The sequence below is a fragment of the Vanellus vanellus genome, assembly GCF_965231255.1.
Source record: "Vanellus vanellus genome assembly, chromosome: Z".
NCBI lineage: Eukaryota > Metazoa > Chordata > Aves > Charadriiformes > Charadriidae > Vanellus > Vanellus vanellus.
In genome coordinates this window covers 1,609,148-1,633,067 of record NC_138908.1, presented here as the reverse complement: position 1 = coordinate 1,633,067, position 23,920 = coordinate 1,609,148, and the positions used below count along the sequence as shown (strand labels likewise).

The following is a 23,920-nucleotide window of genomic DNA, read 5'->3' as shown; positions in this document are numbered from 1 at the left end:
AGCTTCTTCCCAAACAATCAGTCCTCAGCCTGTATCATTGCAAGGGGTTATTCCTCCCCAAGAGCAAGACCACACATTTTTCCTTCTTGAATTGGCTCGTCTCTGCAGCCTACCTAGGCCTCTTTGACTGGCAGATCTAGGGTACCACCTGGTCCCACACACTTGGCGTCACCCAAAAGCTTGATGGGAGTGCACTTTGTCACCTCCTACAGGTCATTGATAGGGACATTAACCAGGCCATGTCCTTGTGCACTGTGGTACTCCACTTCTTAACAGCTTCCACTAACCTCTATCCTCTGAGACCAATTATCTAACCCCTTTTGTTTTTCTTCCACCCCTGCAGTTTCCCATCCAGATCATAATGTCCTAGACAGCACACTGCTTTTGGGATATGGATACTGATACAAATGTCAAATTTGTATTCATAAGGCTCGGCAATAAAACACATGCAAAATCCTTAAGCTGCCTGGATAATAGAAAATTTGCACAGCATAGAATACAACTTCAAATTTTGGTATGTACTTCTGAAAATCTGAACCATGCTTTTATTATTAACAAATGTCAGTTATTAGTGAATGTTTGCGACTTTATATCCCAACTATATGCATGTAATTAAATGATGGCATTAGATGAGGAGAAGAAAATAAGAAAAGGCTTATATTAAGCTCAATGAATGGTAACATATTAATGATAAACTGTGAAATAAAATAAAATGTGATACATCCTGAAACTGTTAACAAATTGGAATCATTTTAATCTTCAATACGTGAAATAAAAAATGTGACATAAGGACTTAGCCACACAAAACAATTTTCAAAGGATTTGCCTTCTCCTGACCAAAAAGCCTCTCACCTCTGCTCCCACACAAACCATATTCTGAGGACGGTACATGTTCTACTGTATTTTTACACAACATTTTCAACAAACCCAGACACATTTATTGGACAGCTGGGGAAAAATTAAATTGCAGGTGGGAAAATTGTCCATCGAGCATTGTGAACTGAGGCGTTTTCAAAAAGATTTCATATTTAAACTCAGTTACAAAATTTTACCGAGTTAAAAAAAGAAAAGGACACATATGCGCTTGAAGTAGAGAAGACTTACCGTATCATGTTGCCTGTTATCTTTCCCTGATATGATCAAGAAGTAGTTCCATGCCAGCAGCAACAACAAAGCCAGTGGTATCATGTAGAGCTCAAAGTTCCAGACCACAAAAAGAAAAAGCTAGAAGACAGAGCAGGAAAAAAAGTGATTCCAATCTGCATTACATTACACTCTTGTGCACAGTTAAGACCAATAAATTAAAACAATTCTAAAGAAATCCACCTCTCCCTAGGCAGGAAAGTTGTTTAACCACTTTTTGCTGACTAGCCACTTACCTGCATGGAACAACCGCTACACTTCCCATTGCTTTGTACCTTAATTCTTGCAAAAGGAAAATTGATGTAGTGTAGCCTAAGAGGAATATTAATTATTCTCTCATAAAATAATGCTTATGTGGACACAGTAATGCAAAATAGCATAAAAATAAGATCACAATTTATGAAAGAAGAGGTTAGTTGTTTCCGTGGATAAAAATTAATTTGCCGTTTACAACAAAGAGCTTGGTCATTTTGTAATAATGTCACACAAACAAGCAGAAGTAGTAAACATCACAACTAAATCTGAAAAAATCTTTTGCATAGATAACTAGCAAAAAACCACACGTAAAGGTAAAAGCATTCAACTATTCTAATGAACGCACAGTAAAACAGTACTGACCGCAGATTCATCAAAAACTGGATTAAGAGGAACGCTGAGAAACCACCCCTTCGAAAACTTTGATTTGTGGGAGTGTGTCCTCTTCAGCGCTCCAAGGCTGGAGCGTGGCCAGGTCACGCCTCCCGACGATGCGCGCGACGGTACCCGGGGCTGCTCTCCAGCGCCGGCGCCGCATGGGGATCGCACCCCAGGAGGAACCCGTCCCCACTGCCAGCTCTGTACGCCGCAGCTCGGACAGGCTTCGAACGTCGGACTTCAGCCTCAGACCCATCCGGCGGTACAGAGATGACTTTTTTTTTCGGAGCCTGGAAGTCCTAAGCGTTTGCCAGAGCCTGTAGGTGGCTGGCGGAGACACGTCCAGCTAGATACTGTTCCCTACTGGTGCTGGTAAAAAATTATTGGTTTGCAGGAAAGAACTAAAAATGTTTGGACTCGGGGTGAAACTAAATGCATTTTTACATCCAGTTTTCCCTATGAAGAAAACCCCGTTTATTTTAGCCAGCTCTAGCCATAACTTGGGTTTGTTTTCTTCTAATACAACAAAACCCAAACATTAAACTGTTATAGCAAATCAGGCTACGTACCACTGCTGGATACACACGCAGAACTCTAGCTAAGCCTTTTTCAGTCAAACAGTTAAGCTTTCAATATTTGCATTTTTAATACCTACTAAAACGAAAGAAGGTGGTGTGCCACAGAATTAGCAAACCCGAAGCAATGCCAATAGTCCAGGTAAACCAAAAAGGGGCTCATTTTCCCAAAGCAGGGCATATAAAGCCAGGTAAGAATAAAATGGGGATTTTAATAGTCTTCTGCTGGATTTTTGTTTAAGGTTAAAAAAAATTTCTCTTATCAAATACAAGCTCCCACATAAAAGAACAAAGATCTGTATTTTAAGTAATCTCCTCTCTCAAGATCAGCTAACGTACCTCACCCTCCTACTTTCTACCACTGAATGCTACGTATATGGAAGTCCTGTGAGACTGCAAGACAAACACGATAAATACTGAAAGACCTGAAAAAGCAGTGTGCGTGACAAGCATAAGAGGATACTGGCACTTCCAACAGTTAATATTTCCTTTGAAAGAAAACTGCCTTTTTTAGGTTGTTTAGTTTAAAAGGAAAGCTGTTAGAAATGGTAATGAATAAGAAGCAAACAACAGCTCACGGAATTCGAGAGTTCTTCTGTGAGCGTGCTAACCGCCCGTCCGAGAGCAAGATCTGCGGGGATCTGGTGCGGTAAATTTGATGTAGCCAACTTAACAACAGAATCCGCAACTCAAAAGAAAAGCAAAAAATCCTTGCGCCCTTTAAACCCAGAAACGCCCCGAGTCAATGGATGCAAACTGAGGGGAGCGCTGGAAGTCGGCAAACAGCACCCAAGTATCGGAAAAGCAAATACGGGAGATTACCTGCTGAGAAATGGCAAAGCATAGTCTTTCTGATGGTCCCACCTGAACTTTGGTTAGAAAGACAGAAAAACAATCAAGTAATACTCAAACACTTCCCGGCTCCAGAGAAAAGGCGGCAGCAACCTAAGGCAGCCTCAGGAGATACGGACCTGACCGGAGACTGAGAAACACGGTCCTCATGTACCCTGTCCTCCAGAACACCAATGGGTTCTCATCCGAATGCCCCTCACTTGACATTTCTAAGTGTCAAAATGATCCTTAAGAGTATTTAATTCCATATAGTACTGTACTCTGTAGGCCAATAAATACTATATTAAGATATTACTTCTTTATGACTTGTACGGACGTACCTTTTGAAAATGTGGCACTACACTAGCTACCTCCTCTAGATGATGTCACTGCCCTGCCAGCTTCATTTCCATCTAGTCTGGCTGAATTTTAACCAGTTCCCCCGTTCAGGCACCTGTCTCGGGCAGGCACCAGGAAAACGGGGACTCTGTATTTGCAACACAAATGAGCCGTGTGCTGTGCGAGATCAGCACAGCGATGGCACTGCAAGCGAAATGGCCTCACTGTCTTCCCCAGAAGAGAAATGCACTCACAAAACGCACCTGGGAGAAAACACGCAGATTCCCAGTACCAGACAGAATTTTTAAGTAAACGTGAGCAACCCCAAAAATCTTGTGCAGAACAGCAAAAAAATCTGGGGGCTCTGTTCTTAGGCACAAAGGGACCGATAGCGGAGGGAGAGGGAAGAAGGGAAGTGGTATGCAGAAAACTTCGCTCTATTTCATGCATGAAGGGGGGGAAGACCCACATATCTAACCATTAAACAAGTACAGGAAAAAAAAGAAAATCCAGAAGAACTAAGGAACATGTGTAACAGGGCAGTTCTGGGACGTGCCCGTGCCTATAAAGCATCCAGCGGAACATGGACTGTATGTGGAATGATCTCTTCCAAAGAAATAATGGCTCTAACTCTGTCTAAAAAAAGGATCCTCATCACTACTGAAACAAGCCAACTATTTTAAGGGAGGAGTGGGAGTCTCAAAGGTTACAGTTTAATATAGCTGCCATTTCCTACACAGAAGACTATAAGGGAGGACTTTTTTTCTTCTCCCCCATGAGATCAAGATTTTCAGAGTCACAGGCATGAACTGGCCATTTACAACATCACATCAGTTGATACTCTTAGTGAGAGACACAGGCATTAAATGATCATTCAGGGAGACACATGACACTATCCCTGGTGTACAACACTTCAAAAAATAATTTAAGTTAGAATATTGAATATCCTATTCTTTTGCAAACTACAGTATATTTTAAAAAGAAATCTCATCCAAAATGATTAACACTTCCTACTGTTCAGAAAAAAAGCCTGCCCTTTCAGACTAGCAGCTGTGGATCATTAGCTTTCCAGTGATGAGATGTGTTTGATGAGTATTTTTCTTTCTAATTAAGAGATGAGATTCTCTATTTGACTCTCTCTTCAGACAGAAGTGAAGAGAAAGATTTCTGCCTATGTGCAAAGGCCACATTCTACAGAACAATTATTTCAGATTTCTTTTTATCTACCTCCACCCAATTTCATTTCATTTTTTAACAGAACCCTGTTTGCACCCACAGACTTCACAGCATTAACCCCTTTGTTTCCCAGCACTTTTTATTTGACCTTTTGCTTCTGTTTTGACCGCCAGCAGAGAAGAGCACGTGCAAAAAAGGAGCACCCCACGGAGGAGACACTGAGCCACATCCTCAGGCGCAGGAGCGAGCAGAGCAGATCATACAACCACAAAAATGTTCAGTTTGGGAGGGACCACCTCGTTCCACCCCCTTGCCCCGGGCAGGGACCCCTCCCCCCAGCCCAGGTCGCTCCCAGCCCCGTCCAACCCAGCCTTGAACACCTCCAGGGATGGGGCAGCCACAGCTCCTCGGGGCACCCTGCGCCAGGGGCTCACCGCCCCCACAGCCAAGAATTTCTTTAGGCACTGGAAGGGGCTCTGAGGTCTCCCCGGAGCCTTCTCTTCTCCAGGCTGAACCCCCCCAACTCTCCCAGCCTGTCCTCCCAGCAGAGGGGCTCCAGCCTTTGGAGCATCGTTGTTGCCTTCCTCAGACAATGGGGGAGGGCCGTGTGTAGGACTGTTTAAGAACTTTCTGACAAAAATTAGAAACCACTCACCCCACAGAAGTGCCTGGGTTCAGTGAAGGTCAGAGGACCAAGTGTGAGGGTGCTCCCAGCTGACACGTAGGGAGCTTTCCAGAGCCCACACCCTCACAGCAACCTTGATATGCGTATTATTTCGAGGCAAAAATGTAAAAGGCGTTCGACAGGATGGCCTTCAGCTTCCCTGGGGTTCTGCTGGCGCTGGTGGGGAAGGGGACATGTCCGTAGGTGAGTCTCCCAGCCAGCCCCAGGAGGACACAGGGGCCGTTGAGGTTTGCACCGGCAGCACCCGGCGTCATGAGCTGCAACGCGCCGGGAGCGCGGTGGGATACGGCTGTGCCCAGTGCCGCTGTGTCGTGCAGGGAATGCCGCTCCTGCCGCAGCCTCCTCTTCCAGTTCTGGCTTTCTCCGACCATTTTCACAGCGGATCCTCCCAGTCCCGTCTGCATACCCCCTGTGTCCTTGCGTTACACGCGTTACCCAACTCCCGATTACTCTGGAAAGGCAAAATTTTGCTGCACGGCTTCTTGGCACAATCGTCACAAGCGGAGCCGACGACTGCAGCTCCAAACTCTGTGCTCTAATCACAAGATCATCCATTTGCCCTTTAAGCTGAAAAGGACAATTGTATTTCCCGAGGCTTTGTCCCTCGGATGTGTTCTCAGACGACGAGAAAGAACGAGAGATAACCCACATATCTGCATGGTACAGACTGTCTGCGAAGTACTGCGGGTTTTAAGGCTCCAGTAAAACCCTGCACGGTGTTTATACTACGGAACACTTGGAAACACTTTCTGCTGTACCTTGGAGAGTCAGTAGCCTCTTCCACTACAAAACTAGTCAGTTACTTCTGGCGATGGCGGCTCCTCTCATCTTGTATGGCACTTCTATTAAAAAAATTAAAAAGGAAGTATTTCCTCCAGCTGTATCAGATCTCAAACACAGCGGTATTAATGTAAACGCTTATGGGAACCCTATTCAAACACGGTGCCCTCGTTCAGGTAAGCCTGGAAGAAATGCGCCTTTTGAACATAGTCTAAAGCATCCTCCAACAGTTTTTTTCAGCAGTCTTGCAGTTTCACTTCCAATTACCTGAGTGCCAGGAGGAGAAGGTGCACTCTCCAAGATCTGAGTCCAAAACACATCATCTGTTACTTCATTTCTCTGAATAGGTAAAAGTAAATTTGAAAATAGCAAAAGCATGGAACGCATAAAACAAATACGGAAAAAATGCCGTGTCGTTCCCAGCTGCGTTCTTTTGACAGATTTCCAGTGCAACCTCGGACTAGTGTTGGTTCTCCTTTTTAAATGCCTGAGGTCTTGGTAGTCAGAGAAATGCTGAACAATTACTGTCTTTGATCCTATAAGAACTTTTCCTTTAACTCAGAAACAACTTTATAGGATTTCCTGCATCTTCTCTCCTTTTGCTGGAATTAGAACAGTCCAGTTCACTGTGATTTAGATTTTTACACTCTTTCTCTCTTATTTATTTCATGCAGAAGAATAAAATGGAGATATTTCCATGTTAAATAATAATAATATCTTAACAGACTGGATGAAGTATTATACTGAACCTAGTCTCAACGAGGCTTTTGGTGTATTGAGAGACCTATGGTAGCTCTTGTTAGAGCACGTGGGTCCCAAATCTAGAAGAACACTCAGCCAAAAAAATTCCACTAGGTAGGACATCTCTGGTCATGGTTTTTCCTTGTTGAGACCCCGTACAATGAACCCACGTTTCTATTACATCTCCTTTCATCGAAGCATAGTGTATTGCTAGCTATTAAAGAAACAAGTCTGGCAATTAGATATGACTCACTTGATGTGCTTCAACCCACCGAGCTTGTTTTTGAAACACATCTACAGCTAGAGAGACTTATTTCACCTGAACAACCTTCAGGATGATACTATTGTTCAATCACACCATAATATGAGCCTTTGTAAGACTGTCAGCACCAAAAAAATGCTCTAGTTTGAAGCTTGAAAATTTTAATTTAATTTTTTTTTACTTTCTTCCTTAAAGAATGTTTCACATTCTTTTCCAGAAGTGCTACGACTTTGCTCTGAGAACGCTGATAATTTGAAGAACAGGAACCCCTGAGCATGAACGCAGTGTCGTTTTAAACAGCACATGAATTACTGAAACCAGTTTCAGGTAGCAAAAGTGAGGTGGAAATTAAAATGACACCCACCCGCCTCCAGAGTAAATATTTACAAAATGTGGGATCTCTTGGGTCATTTTTTTTCCCCTTCACTTAAGAGTTTCTGAGCTGCATTATTCCAGCTGCGGGATTAGCACCCAGGTTAAAATCAGAAGGGCAAAATATGGTTTGCTGCGGCCATTCCCGTACTCACAGCCTCTTGCCATTGTCAGGGCACTTCCGCACTGATTTGTTCTCTCAGACTGCTAAAAGACAGACAAACTAAGAGAAATCGATAGTATTTTCCCTATGAGCAATAACGCCTGGCATCAAGTAGCAAATGCCCAACTAGGATGATCCATTAGATCAAAGGCATGTCCGAGAACGGGGCGGCTGAGTTAACGAACCTCTGTCCCATTTCAATTCTGCATTTTCTGAACAATACCCAACTGCCTCCTGAACGACCCATGTCTTTGTTTCAGCGACATCACCGAGAAGGCTCTTCTACACAGTAATTATTTTCCAAGTAAAGAAGTGCTTTTAACGCCTGTCCCCAGACTGATTGCGCTTTCGTTTAATATATAACTCTTAGGCTGATCTATTCTTTTTAGCACAGTTCTGCTGGGGGGGTAGACACCAGCTGTAAGATTCAAGCCATTTTTTTAATCAAAGTATCCAATTTTACTCTGTGGTTTGTTTTTTTTTTTTTTAAAAGATGCACATTGGGCCTCTCCCCATTGCACATACCTCTCCCTGTCCTGGAAATCAATCCCGTCCTTGCCAATCTTAAAATTCCTTAAAAATTGGCTAACAGTTACAGAACTGTGCGTGCCATTTCTGTTGGAAATGTCACACTATGAAAGGTATTTCTAAAAAGTACATTTCACATCATAATTTTTTTTTTTTTTGCACACACAGATCTATGTCACAAATCTATGTTTATGTTCCTTTTACCCCCAAATTTGGAATCTGGCAGATTTCTCCTCTGTTACAATTGCACTGCTATGAGGGTGGGACTGTTGCAAGTGTAAATGTATGTGTCACTTCAGATGAAAAATCTAAAGTGTTGACTTTGTGAGAAGTGTAAAATCACAACATGGATCACGCGAGATAACTACAGCTATTTATGTGTAAGGGATTGCCCCCTTCCCTCCTGACAGCGTGAGCTACGGAGCAGGGGCTGACGGGCTTTGAACCCGCCTCCTGTTCCTCCCAAATTCCTGAGGACTGTAAAATTAAGTTGTCTGTCAGAAGTTATTACGCTGGCTATAGGGAAAAAATACTGGGTATCATCTTCTTTAGCTTACTGAGAATGGCTTCATGGTATGTCCACTGTAGTCCAAACAACAGACGTGCTCTCCAGACATCCTTTGTGAAAGCTGTTCCAAATACTGTGTTTTGATCTGCATCCCATACTGCATCGGATTAACTTTTCCTTCATTTGCTTCCTTACCCTACGTCCACCTTTGCAGATCAAGGGAAATCATTCAGCATTTTAAGACAAACGCTATAAAAAGTTTAATAGGGTTCTACCCTATTATAGTCACCATTATAGTCACTATAGTCACCATTACCCAAACACTGGAAATTAAAAGACTTGCAGACTTACTTTTTTTCCGAAGAAAAATAAGTCACATACTTTAAAAAGCTGAATGTGAACTACTTAAACGTCACAAATGTGTAAATTGTGCTCGTCTTTATTGGTACTACAGAAAAACGAAATGACTCTCCCTCATATTCATGCACAAATAACCACCGTCAAAATAAATGGACCATTTGGCTATTAGGAAGTGTAGCCATCGAAAAAGTAAGCCCTTTGGCTGTGGGAAACAGCCACACTTTGCCAACTGTCTGTCAGAAGTGAAAGGGACGGCAATAAAGTCTAAATTGTATGAATGAAGACTAAAATCACGTGGTTGAAGGTATATGGGCAGTCTGTGATTTCCAGTGATAAAATGTAAAAGTACTGATTTTTGGTTTGATAACCACCCACGTGTGTGGAACAAACAGAAACACTGCATTCCCTAGAAGAGCAGAGACACTTCCACAAGGTCTTCTGAAGGCTCCTTTCACAGGCTGGAACTGTTTGCCCTTATTATTTTGAAGGTACTGTGGCTTAAACTTTTACTTAGGGCTAAATCCTACAATTTTGTTTCCATAACTATTTGGAGACAGCTGCATCAACACACCGGTTTCTCTGATGTCCTGGAGATGTCAACTGTGCACACACAGAAACCTCTTGCTGAGTCTGTCCCTTCACTCAGAGCTGAAATTAAAGTTGAATCAAGAAATCTTTCTGCTGCCTCTTTTTTTTTTTTCTTTCTCTGTTCTTAAAAAATATTCTGATATTTTTTTCTTTTGGAAGAAGAGATAGAGGCACCAAAGAATAGGATGACAGCAGAATCACCAAGAAGCAGGGCCACTGCTTTTCAAAATGATGAGAACATCCATTCATTACAGCACTAATACATGTAGACATTCAAATTTCCCTAATGATTTATTTAAAATCTTTTTTACATATTAGGAGTGACTTTAGAAGGTGCCACTTGCCATCAACTGCAACTTGATATCAAGTAACTTAGTCTAATGTTGGCTTATTTAAAATTTTCAAGACCATCAGTCAACCTTGGTGACCTTTCCAGGCTGATTTTCATACTTGTGATTGATGACCTGCTTAATTTTGTTGTTCTTTGATGACTGGAGTATTGGTTGGGTATAACTGTACAACAATAAATGAATAAAAGCCTAGGATTTGTTTGTATGTCATTGTCCAGCTTTCCCTAAGTACATATAGAGCAACCTGCAAGTTGCTCACACAATGTAAGAAAATGTCTTTCTGCCGTTTAATGTACTTCTTTGTATATATATTATAATGAATAATAATACCTTTCAGCTTATACCTCTTTGTAACTTCATCAAACCGGTGCTGTGTAACATCTTTGTTAGTGACGTGGATGTTGGGATGGAGTGAACCCTCAGCAAGTTTGCCGACAACACCAAGCTGCATGGAGCGCTCGACACGCTGGAGGGGAGGGATGCCATCCAGAGGGACCTGGACAGGCTGGAGAGGTGAGCCCATGCCTGCCAATCTCATGGAGTTCAACAAGGCCAAGGGCAAGGTCCTGCACGTGGGTTGAGTCAATGCCAAGCACAAACCCAGGCTGGGCGGAGAATGGATGGAGAGCTGCCCTGAGGAGAAGGACCTGGGGGGGTTTGTTGGTGGATGAGAAGCTCACCATGACCCAGCAATGTGCGCTGGCAGCCCAGTGAGCCCCCGGCCCCCGGGCTGCATCCTCCACAGCGTGGCCAGCAGGGCGAGGGGGGGATTGTGCCCCTCTGCTGCGCTCTGCTCTGGGGAGACCCCCCCGCAGTGCTGCCTCCAGCTCGGGGGCCTCAGCACAGGAGAGACATGGAGCTGGTGGAGTGGGGCCAGAGGCGGCCCCGGAGCTGCTGGGAGGGCTGGAGCCCCTCTGCTGGGAGGACAGGCGGGGAGAGGTGGGGGGGTCAGCCTGGAGAAGAGAAGGCTCTGGGGAGACCTGAGAACTGCTTTCCATTACCTACAGGGGCTCCAGGAGAGCTGGGGAGGGACTTTTTACTGAGGGCATGGAGTGACAGGAAGAGGGGGAATGGCTCCAAAACTGGGAGAGGGGAGACTGAGATGAGATATTGGGAAGAAATTCTCTCCTGGGTGGGTGGTGAGCCCCTGGCGCAGGGTGCCCCGAGAAGCTGTGGCTGCCCCATCCCTGGAGGTGTTCAAGGCCGGGTTGGACGGTGCTGGGAGCAACCTGGGCTGGGGGGAGGTCTCCCTGCCCAGGGCAGGGGTCAGGACTGGATGGTCTTTAAGGTCCCTTCCGACCCAAACCATTCTGTGAATCTATGATCTCCCAGTCACCTTGTAATTTTCTAATTTTCTCCTTCACTGATCTCAAGACTTCCCCCCCAAACTACAGCTCTAACTTGCAGAGGAATGTGTAGCATCTCTAGCAATGCCTGCCTGTTTCTGACTGCAACTCTAATTTTAATCCAGGGCTGATATTACTGACCTCTCATTTCTTTATAGTATTTTAGTGTTTTCTGTGGGCATCATATAGCATTCCTCCCTTCCGCCCCAAATGACCTGTTCAAACTTACTTAGATGCTGTAGATATCTATATGTTAGCATGCTGGGTATACATTTTTCTACATATTTACCAAGCCTCCAAACTTTCTTGTGCAGAATAAGATTGCAGATTGTAGAAACGAGAATTCAGCAGAGAATACTAGTTTAGACAGGAGAGCAAGGCAGCTCCAGGTGTTTGAACAACCTGAATTCTGTAGTTATGAGATCGTCCCTGGGCTGAGGCCACTGAGACAAGAGAGTATTTTTAGTTCCCTGGTAAGATAGCTATAATTATGTTCTGCAATGCTTTCTTTAAATGAAATGCAAAATAAAACTCTCCAAGTTCATTTTTAGCTGGCAGTTTCCTCTAGTAGATTACAGTAGATCCCAGGAAAGCTAAAGTATGTTCACATCCTTCTAGGTAAAAGTTAAAAAAATTCACTATCAATAAAACAATGACTTCTGCTATTAGCATAAACCGTAAGAAGTTGAAATATTTCAGTGAGGCAAATATGGCAGCAGTTAGAATACAGCTCATGAAATGTAACGTATCATACATTTTCAATTTGACTATTTATTGTAAAACAGCACAAAGGAGTGGACAGACGGCTATTCACAGTCCAAATAAAATTTGGTAGAATCACTCATGAATGAATACCTAAAAATAATTTGAAGAAAAACTAAGATAGTTACTACTGTATTACTACTCAATCTTTGGCTGAATTTACTTCTTCTTGCCTTTGCTAAACTTCCCCGGTCTGCAAAATTCCATTCCGGAGACGTACAGGGAACGGAGTCAGATACCTGGTTTAGAAACGTGCTAGCCACTCCTAACCGATGCACTTCCAGTCTTGTGAAAAGTTCCCCTCAATACCCACTTAACCGCCCCACTTACTGAGGACAAGCACAAAAATGACATCTCTGAGAAACCAGAGCTGCTGCACGAAGGAAAAGAACAGCAAAGGCAGACTTGCAAAACAACCGTGACTTCTTTTTGTAAGAAACTAGAGGAAAAAGCTCGCATTCTGGCTGGAGTTAAGTAACCATTCATATAAGGTACTGGAAAAACAGGAGTGAGGTGGGGTCTGAAAGAGAAGCAAAGGTGGGCAACATTCAGAAGTTCATAGCAGTAACCACAGGCTCTGTGGACTCCAGCACGGCAGACGGGGCACAACCCACCCACAAAAGAAAAAGCATAGCACGTAATTAACCAGCCTACAAAAAGTTTCGAGATTTTTAATCTGATTTTTAAGGTTCACTGATGCCAGATATATCGAGAAATAAAATGTTTAATCTATAACCTCTAATGTAATTTGTCAAGATAAATTCAACAAAACAAGGTTTTCTCTCTTATAACCCTAAGTGGAAAACTGTTTCCTGCTGCTTTTGTTGAGGTAATGCTTCTGCAGGGAAAAGTATATTTTCATGCTATTAAAAACAAACATGCCCTTCCAATTGTTTCTCTGTAATAAATTTAATTATATTTGTATTTCCACAAACTACATTAAATCATCTTTAGCACAGAGAGGTGTGCCCTGGCAACTTTCCTGTTGTTTTTATCGTTACTTTTTCCAGCCAGCAAATGCTGCAACCCAAGCTGTCTCCCTTTTTACGATCCTCTCTCTCCGTGCTGTAGTAGCTTGCAGGAAGTTGTGCGCTCCAAATATATGATGTTTCATAGGATCTGCCTCACCTCTCAGTAGTTCATTGTTTCAGCAACATTACACTTCATTTATTTAGACGTCTGCCACTCCGACATGTATAGCTGCACTTTAACATAGAAACGTTCCACAACTCTAAAAAAAAACCCATTTATTGAGCCAGCAGCATCATCAATAACGTTTACTAACCAGTGAAGAATAGTACATTTTATAGATGCTCATTTCAAAGCACATCCTTAAAAGGTGAATAGGGGAATGTAGAGTATTTTATTGCTATCTACAAAACAGCGTATCATCATTCTGAATAGCCGTTCCTACATTCTCAACTTTTTTTTTTGCAAAATAACGTAGCAATGAGAGCACCAGTGTCAAAACAAGGACAGATTTTGTGCGTGCGTCTGTGTGTTTAAATGTGCGACACACACCAGGGAGAGGAGCATTCTCCTTGAAAGGACCAAACTCTGGAATTAGACATTTCACAAATTTAAGCGAGCAGAACTCAAGACTTGGAATTACAAATACGTGGTTTCTATACCTTAACAGCCTATTCAAGTCTCAGAATCTTTCAGTCAAACCAAAACAGCTGAAAGTGACACTGCAGAAAGCTCTCATCATTACGTTGTCTACCACTTCCCATTCTCAAAGAGTTTTTGCCATTTTACATAGGTGCTAATGCATTTATTAATCATAAAGGGTCTCTGAAACACAACAGGAAGTCGTCCCTCTGGCAAAAGGAGTAACTTTTCTTTTCCAAACACAAAATCACTAATGCTTAGTTGATTTATAGACTTGTGAAAAACCTCACTTTTGCATTGCTAGCAAACCAAAATAATAATGACCTTGAACACCCAAGATGGAGACTTGACCTTGTGATTCTCTCAGCTGAAGCAGCTGAAGTATGCATGGTATAATTAATGACCTTATAAGTTTATTACTACAGGAGAGAGCAGACCTGAGCTTTGAGCAGACCTTCCTTCCCATGCCACTCCTCCTTCCCTGTCTCCCCAGTACCCAACTTCCACCTGAGCCCCCGTTCACAACAAGGGGAGGAAGGCCGGGTAGTTTCAGCTGGGGTTTTAAAAATCCTTTAAGGTCTCGTAGAACTGAGCTGTCACATTGAAGCAGACGGAGGGTTTGTGAGGAGGCCAGGGCTCTTCGCAGTGTTTACCACCGGAGGTAACGCTCTGCGTGACGGCAGTGCTTGGCCACTGTCTTCACAACGGCGGGCTAAATGTTACCCTCATCAAAGCTGTTTGCAAGACTCAGGAATTCAACTACCTCTTCTCTAGGAAAGGGCATTCCAGCAGGTGTAGACCCCTCTACTGCTCACTCTCACCAGACCCCTGACCAGCTCCGATTGACCACCTCCCCTTATTTTCCACCTATTCTGTCTTTTCCTAACTCCCGCGGGAAGGACACTGGCTCACCCTCCGCCGATGGGTCTCACCTCACTAACTGCGCTCAACTCTCCCCCTCCTGTTCTCGCCTCTTCCCAGGCTCTCGGGATGCTCAGCAGAACCCTATCTTGTCCCTTTCCCATCCTTCCCCACGGGATGCCTTGTTGTTCCCGCCCTCCTTGCCTCCTAAAAAAGCCTTACTTTCAAATCAGAATCTGTCTTCCTTTATTTTGCCTGGAGAGCAACCAGAGGAGAAAGGAAACACAGGGCATTTTCTAGCTCTTGATTCCCGCACGTGCCCTTCCCACAGACTGCCTCTGGAGGACCTCTTGCTGCCCTCGGTGCTTCAGGATGAAGAACCGAGTCTGGTCATAGGGAACAGGGGTGTCCACAAGAAGATGGCAGCCAGGTGGACACCTCTAACGTGTCTCTCACAACACACAGGCAGGGCAGCTTTCAAAAGCTGGCCAATATGTGTCAGTGCGCTGGCAGAAAACACCGGGCAAAACACCAACATCAGAACTTGACCCCTTTTGAGGAAGTCCCGCTAAGTTTAAAAATGTGGGAATGGATCCTCAAAATGATTGCGAATATTTTAAGGTGAGCATAAAAATATTTTTTTTTTCCAATTCAGAAACAAATAAACCACATTACTACATTGGCCCAATGGAAAGCTTCACCCCTAGAATTCGAAGACTGACGAAGTCAAAGGCAACTGAGGAAATTACAGACAGATCTTAACTGCAGAGAGCACTGCTGAAAGACCCTGTACTAAATATCAGGCAGAAAGAAGGAATTTGGGTGTATAACCAGAACAGGATCTGAGTTATTGGACAAAGTCTCTACGGAGACCTGAGATAATCACAAAAGCTGTCTCCCTCATTAATGGTTTCACAGCTGCACGGTTTGTCCAAAATAGAACAAACTATCAAGAGTCCCTTCTTACAGACTCCCTTCACATCTTAAAAGCACAAAACAAGTTCTTGGATCTTTGAAAACCCCTAGTGGAATTTAACTAGTAAAGACATATCGGTGTCTGATTCCACCATGGTTCTTTTTTTTTTTTTAAGTACTGGTGAGGTGGAAATCACCACAGCTGGAAGATACCTGTCCTGGCACCAGAAATAACACACACCAACTACAAAGAGAAACAAATGAACTCCAAATAAAGACATAAATATACATTACATGCATACATAATTTTATATGCATGCACTGACAGATACAACTAGATATTTACACAGCACAATAATCTTTCCTCCACACATGTTTTAATTCCATTTTTATGGCCCTTTGGGCCACACACATCATTTAGTAATATCTTTGTTGGGACGAGGTTTCTTTGCCTGGTGCCTCATTTGATCGTCTGCATCTTTGCACAGTTAAGAAACGAGACAAAGCAGAAAAGCTGTCTACTACTTTGTACTTGTTCTGCCCCAGTGAAAATGATACATAACATTTACTGAAAGGAAAACAACTCTAATTTTCCAAACAGGGCTGGAAAACTTTCTTTTGGTCTTATTCCTTTTGCTTTGCTTAACGTATTCTTTTTTCCTCCGTGACCTCAGAGTGCATAAGAGTACTAAAAAGTCACAGGGCTTTTGTTTTGATGCTGCATCTACAGTTAACTAGTCGCTAGTCCATTTTGGAACCTTGTATGAAAACATCAAGAAAAAGACTTTACAGATATGGGTAAACACAGATAAAATTCCAAACTTTGTGACAAACGATTGGTATTTTACCATCTTCTCTGAACATTACAGACTTTTTATCACACTAGAGGCAACAAACCTCGGTGACAATGTGGCTGGATGCCCTTCCATCCTGCAGCGCGTAAGTAAAATCATCCATAAGCTACATCAGTTTCTTAAAACTCTATGTAATCACTGTCCAGAACACTTTAACATCATTTAAAAAATATTTATATGTATCACCCAGCATGCTATATCAAGGCCCACTGAAATGAAGTTTTCTGTATTGAGGGAATGCGAGTGATTTAACACTAAAGAGTCGTCGGCAAGGTACAGAAACAATGCAGAAAGCATTTGTTTGAATCAAGCACAAGTCTTGTGAAAACCTCACAGAATTTTTCATACCTGCCCAGGCTTGCTTATACAGCTTTTCTCCCTGAAACTTCTCAGCACTGCTTCTCCACGTATGTGAACGAGCAGTAGGACTTCCAGGAAACAAACCACTGCGATGCCTACTGACCACTGCACCGGTGGAAAAAAAATTAAATAACGCGGTAGCCCAGATCCCAAGACACAATCCCACTAATAGCGGAGTGCAAAATCCCTAAGCTGCAGCAACCGCAAGAAAGCGCTTGCACGAGAGCTGCCACGTTCTCCAAGGCTTCCCCGCTCCCCGCCCCAAGAAACTCGGATAACTTCTTTTATTTCTGCATTAGAGGGACAAAGACATGTTCTGACTGGGCAGCAGGCTGTGTAAGGATGAGGCAGCACGCTGCCAGTGAGGTATTCACCGCGCCTTCAAATCATTCAAGACATGGCGACACCTCCGCGCGTCCGTACCGCCTGCAGCACCGCTTCTCCAGCTTTTCCAATGATAGGCCATTTTAAGTTATCACGTTTTCTTCCAGACTACCACACATCCTTATCATCAAACTTTTAAATACATGCTGTTTAATATGGATTTATAAGCGGGAAGCAGTCGCTGTGGAAAGCAACTACAAATCACAGTTTGAGAACTAGTGGTGTAGCAAGTTATTATATGGCACAATAAAAGATAAAGAAAGCATCAGAAGAAATACAATCTGGGAAAGGAGGGCATAATAATGAGGCAAAAAAGAGAAGCAACACCAATAAGTTTAAAAACATGACGAAGCAACAGACGTTTTGAAAGTTGTATGTACTCCTTATGTTTTAAAACCTATCGACGCATGCGGTTCCAAAAACAAAAGCAGTGTCAAAACCCCATCAGAGAGTTCTATCACTTCTTTCATTCCTGTCACTGTATTACATACTATTCAGTACTACTACATAGTATTCATTATTTGTGAAACAACATTAAAATTGATGAGGTATAACATGTTATGTTGAACGAACCTCAATTATGAGCTACTTTCTTTAATTTTCCTTAATATAACTTCAGAGCAGGTAGCGTCAGAAGGTAGAGAAAACTGGATTTAGATATATATTGCAACTACATCCACACATAGGTTTAGCTGTATCTCTCTATACGAATAACAATTTTGGTTCTAAGAATAAAAAGAAAGACAATCGGTTGAATTACTTCTACAGTGTATTTTTATACTTGAATATATTACTATTAGTTTTACAGAACTTCTTCTTGGCTGTGCTGGCAATCGTTGAATACTTTAGTAAGTGGGTTTTTTTGTTGTTTTTCTTCTGCGCACCACCACCATGAAATTGTCATTCCCACCCCCCCAAAAAAAAAAAAAAAAAAAAAAAGAAAAAAGCAGAACAAGTTTTCTAATGGTGCATTAAAGTAAAAAATAGTATGGTGACAAAGATGGGTTTTTAAGCCCCAAAAATGCAGCATGAACAATGACTAACAGAGAAAAAGAGAAAAGATTTACTGAAACGCAACTCTGGCATACAGATAGACCAGGAATGCCAGAGAAAAGAAGTCCTCAACAAAAGAAAAAGTAATATTTACTGTCTGTATGAATTCTCTTTCTTAAAATCTCTTTAAAACCTCTCTCCATATTTCTAGGATCTCTGTTTCAAAATTCTTCGGAAGAGCGACTTTTGTGCTACCTCAGCTTGAACAAATGAAGCAGCGTAACCCAGTGCTGGTTTCACACAGACGGAGGAACACGTACATGTCCCGTCGCCAGTCTGGGAGAAGGATGTCACCCTTTCTTTCCTCCGGAAATTCCCCTCGGGAAGACGCGCACACGTCTGCGGGGACGCAAACCCAGCGGGAGCGGAGAGGGACTGTGGGGGCGCCGCGCTGCGCCCCTGCCCGTCACCTCCCCTTTTGTTTCAGCGCCGATACACGAATGTTGGTGCCCAAGTGCCCACACTGCGGTTACCGCCTTTAAACCACAGGAAAAAAAAAAAAACCCAAACAAGTTAGCAGCTCTTCAGCTACTCCCAGCTCCTCCAAAACCTGCAGCACCAGGGAGAATTCATTTCAGTCGGGCAGATTGTGACATATCTGGAGAAAGCTCTATTTCCAGTTGCTGGAACATCATTTGCTCCGACTCTGCCCGCTTCAAACATCAGAAAACAGAAGCTGATTTCCTATGCTCTTGCTTCTCGCCACCTTACGAAGGCACGAAAGCCCCAAATGCTGTAGAATTATTTTCAGTGTCAGTTTCTTGTTTATCACATTTTCCACCCTACCTATTTTTTAGTATCTGATAAGTCTCCCCGGGATCTGGCTACATCTCTGATAAAGAGCCGTTTGACGACTGCATTCTTGACACAAGCTTTCTTACGTGCATTTTATCTATATGTAAATACACAAAAAGGGCATAAACGTATTTACAAGCATAGGTGTTCCCGATATCGTATCCAAACACGTGCACAAAGTAAATGCATGTATGCGCTCATATACATACAGTAATACAATGGGATTTCCGTGGGGAAATGTGAAAGTTATTGTTAAAATGTCTGTCATCCATGTAAGAGAAACACAAATGAGCCGGGCATTAAATTTGCATACCGCCCCAAGCACAGAGGTTCCTGCGTGTGTAGTGTTCTCCTGTTCTTGATGATGGGCATATCTGGCAGGGAGAGTCTGTCAGGATTAGCTCAGGAAAAAACACCCCCAAGGAGATAATTTGAAGACACACTGAGAATTTGCCTCAGTACATGAAAATAAACACGAAATCCACTGCAAACTGTGCGCACTAAAAGTTACCACAAACACTGTGCCACACACCAGGGGATAATCTATTTCAGCTAATTAACACACAGCCACACACAACACTGAGAAGTGGTTGCCACTTAGGATTGATTTAGGTCTTGCACTGCTTAAACAGACTGGGAAAGAAAAGGTCTTTTTAAACGTGCAGACAGAGGGGGGAAAAAAGGTAAAATTAAAGTAGCTGTGAAATGAACAGGCTCAGATTCACTCGGTGGCTTGGCTTTCTGGCGAACAGCGAGACAACGTAAAGACCTTACTGCTTCGTTTATAATAACCCTCCAAAAGGCACAGTCCCCTTCCTGATTTTAATGCTGCTTTTGACAAAGTCAATACTATCACCCTCTGCTCCAAGTTACAATCAAGATTATTTTTTTACTTTATAGGTAAACCTGTGTTAATAGCGTGTATCTTTTAACAACAATACCGGCGGCTGAGGTAGAAATTGTTGCGACTTAAAATTCAGGAAGAAACCAAAGACGTATTACAATGCATGTGATTTAATTTTAAAAAATTATATAACCAATATGTAAAACCAAGTTGGTCTGAAACCACCCAGCATAAGAAAACAAAGTATTTCTCCTCCCTCCTCTTTTTCCCCAACCCAATCCTCTTTTCCTTTCAGTTTTTCTTGTTACGAGAGAAAGCGTGATGCCATTTCATAACTCCTACTTTCTTAACACACACAGACAAAGAAAATAACGTGTCATATCAAAAGCAGGACGTGAAAGCACACCTCCAAATGTTCACAGCTACACATCCCATGAAGCATCTTCACCACTCTTAAATAGTAATTGAAATTATTCCAAAGATCTCACGCACTTCTGCACCGGCCTCCTAACTTAGCTCTACTTATTTCATGGATGGTTCGCAGATGCTACTGAAGAGTAATGAAATAAATAGGACTGAGGAAAAAAAAAAAAAAAAAAAAACAGCTGAAGATTGCTCACCCACCCACAAAAGTTTTAAAGCAAGAAGGAGATACAGATGGGTCAGAGACGTACCCGAGGAAGGCGGAGGTGGTATCTGCAGCACTTCTGGGGTGTGCTCAGCTGGGCTTGACTTCTGCCCGTCACGCTGCCCAGGAAAGCGTGGCTACAGCGCACGGCAGCGGAGTGAGCCAGCCACTGCCCCCTCCCCAGGCATCCCCCCGCGCGTCAGCAGCAGCTCACGCAGGACCTGATGTGGACGGCAGGGACGAGGAGTTGGGGCTTGGCTTCAGGCTCGAGACCCCGGCAAACGTGCGAGTACCACCTGCATTTGAGGTAAAGACAGAGCGGGACGGGACTGCCTACCGTGTGAGAGTGTGAAATTAATCCAATACTGACCACCCTCCGTAATTAAATAGGGAACCTTCCAAAACAGACACGCAACTCTGGAAAGGAAAATTAATTCCCTCCATCCAAAACGTCAAATTTCAGAGTTGAGTAAGACAAAGCACTGAAATACACAACCGGAGCTGTAACTTTTAGAAAGCACCGGATAAACTACAAGTTCTCCGACATAATTAACCGGCAAAGGTTGTGAAGCTCTGTCTACCAGACACCCCTGGGGCGCAGTGCCTTAGCTGTGCGACTTCTGCTTTGGGGAAGGGATCCTTCCCAGACAGTCACGAACAACCAGCACGCAGCTAACCCCGACCGAGGTACGGGAGTTTGTGTTTGGGCAATGCCCGAGCAACGTCTGTTCCCCACGGCACCCGACCTGTTCCCCAAAACGCTTACCGCGGCAAGGGGGCACCTTCTACGACAGCGAGGTGACTGCTGTTCTCCAGCCGCTACGTGCCCCTGAAGGTCTAACAGCCGCCGTCGGGAAACCCATTATGCCATTATGCTTCAGTCCGGCAAATTTAGTCCACCAGAATTTGAGCCAGAGTTGATTGTCCCAGGTCGGGCAGGGACCACACTTTGATCTCCCGATCTGGAGCCTGGGAGCATCACTAGACAGCCACTCGGTGTCACCACCAGCTGCCTTTCACTTCACCTCCTTCTTTACGTGGTTCCTAACAACTATGGACATTTTCTTTTGTCAGAAAAGCTGTTCCTTCATCACAAACGGTCTGAGGAAAGAATATGGGCAACAGAATGAACGATGCTGTGCCATTTGGTCAGTTACAGCTCACGACGTGGGGAGAAACGGAGAGTCTATTACGGGTGACCAGGATGAAGGGCAATGATTCGTTTTCATCCCAGTAGGCGGAAAAAATGAAATAAACTTTTTACTGGGAGGATCATGTGACCTTCCCAGTAAAAGAGATGTAACAGGAGGGTGTTTCACATAATATATATAAGGGGAAGCAGAGTTTAGAACTATAAAAAGCAACTTTCGAAAGGCGGTTCTGCTCATTACAGTATCATTAACCATGATTATCCCTAAGTTACCTACAGGGTGGGGCTATTTCTGTGTCTGCAGGTTGGTGTTGTACTGGTACAAATAGGCTGGGCAGCAAACTCACTGAGTGATGGCAGAAAGTAAAACATTTCCTCTCAGAGTGAAATGGTTGCTCTGGTCTGTGAGCAGAAGGACAAGTTATAACACGGTCGTTTCTTTTGAAGACTTCAGGTTAGTAAAAAGTTCAGTAAGTATCAGGCAAAAGATTTTAAAAACAGGAACACAAGGTTTTGATTGGACCATGAAGAATTCACTGAGCAAAAAAAAAAAGAAAATAACTTTCATGTGTCTTTGGTGGGATTGGATCTTGGCACCCCCAAGACGGATGGTAACTTCTGCGCAAACACCACAGATCAAGAGAAAATTGGATTGGAGTAGTGCAAGTCCTTCACGGATCAACTTGTAGTAACTTTAAAGAACTGTGAAGTTTCAAAACAACACTGTTTATTGTTTTTTAAATAGTTGAATATTTTGCAGTGGGGGCTCTTAGTTAATAGATTTCTCAGTACAGACGTGTGAAAAAAAAATCTGGTGACCTTTCTTTTATGAAGGCACAAATAACTTGAAAGGGTGCAGCCATTTCAGAGAGCAGAAAGCCAAAACCAGAGCAGCGTTTACATCCCACTCGAAAATACCGCCACACTAAGATGAAAGATTGCAGATCACAAAGAACTGGCTGAAAGCTTCTTCAGGGCCGTCCCCTTGGATTTTCACTCCCATACACCACAACTTCAGGCAACAGCATCCCAACACGAGAGAATGGGAAACCCTTACGCGGACCATACCACGCAAAGGGCAGAAGAGCACAGGGCGGTGGAGACCCCTCCGCAGCCCTCCCGATGGCAGGAGTCCGGGACGCAGCGACTTGTGGACCCCGTCAGAAGTGAATGAAAGCGCCAGTGCTAAAACACGTCACCCTTTCTCCCCTAAAAGAAGGCAGTCTGCCCCAGCAAACCGCTCCCAGCAACAAAACACCTGAAACTTGATCAAAAAAGGCAAACGGAGAAGCCAATACAGTTAAAACCCCGATGTAAAAGTAGCCTAATGAGAACAGGATCAGCCTCGGGTTTTTCACATCGTACAACAAAGTAATGCCAGTAATCCCCTAAAACAGTACTTCAATAATGTTTATCCGTGTCAGATTTCAAAAAGAAAAATACATTAAAAGTAGGACCACAATACTCAGTGTCTGCTTTGTGAAAGCTTGTGATTGCATTCCAGTTTTTTTCCTTTGAAAATTTGATCTCGTGTCTTGACAGTGACAAATCGCTGGTTCTTCGCTCGGTGGACCTTCCTGATAATAGAAGATATTCTTCCCCAAGAGAAGGAATATTTCAGGTAAACACATTCGCATGGACTGAGCCTGCCCTTTACTGAAAAAGAGTTTGATCTAATTGCTTGAATGTCATCACAGGACAGAACGTCTAGAAGTAGATTGCCAGGTAAATTTTAAATTACTTTAAACATTAAAAATGCCCACTTTTCTTAAGATATTGTTCATTATTACCTGCAAAAGGCAAGTTTTACACCACTGTAATGCCCCACGCTCAATGAGACCTATGTAGTATTTATACTCTGAATAATTCTTAAAAAATAATTAGTTCACCTAAAAAAGGCAGAAAGAGAAAACAGGCTAGGAAAAAACCAAAATTGCACTGTAGCAGTTCTAGCATAAGTTTATCACAAGGTAGTGTTTCATACCCTCACTTGAGATTTTCTTTTAAGTTTAGAGGTGTCTACTGTAGAAGTACGTAAGTGTATTCCTCTGTAATCTTTCTGCCACAGACCCCAACAGATCTCTACCTACTGCTATCTAACTATGGAAAGTTAAAAAAGATAACTTATAGCATTATCCTCCAGACAAGCAGTTAAATGGTTTCCTGTCATGTTTTGCGTAACCTTATTTTTTTCCACACGCTAAGAACAGAAGCACAGAGAATTGCAAGGCACAGAAAACAAACGACCAGCCTCGCCTGTGCGCGGTCAGCTTTTCCTTGCTACCCAAACCCATCCCCATGGATGACCTGCACTTACGGTATC

The 23,920-nt window shown here is 43.2% G+C and overlaps 1 protein-coding gene across 1 annotated transcript in view; it reads right to left on the bottom strand.

Annotated features, from left to right (window-relative positions):
- Positions 1-23,920, bottom strand: part of MCTP1 (multiple C2 and transmembrane domain containing 1) — a gene marked incomplete at its 3' end in the record, with an annotated part of 296,541 nt that overhangs the window by 54,837 nt on the left and 217,784 nt on the right. Inside the window, exon 16 of the mRNA XM_082497852.1 lies at positions 1,105-1,224. Within this exon, the coding sequence (XP_082353978.1) occupies positions 1,105-1,224 (120 nt within the window). The remainder of the gene's footprint in view (positions 1-1,104; positions 1,225-23,920) is intronic.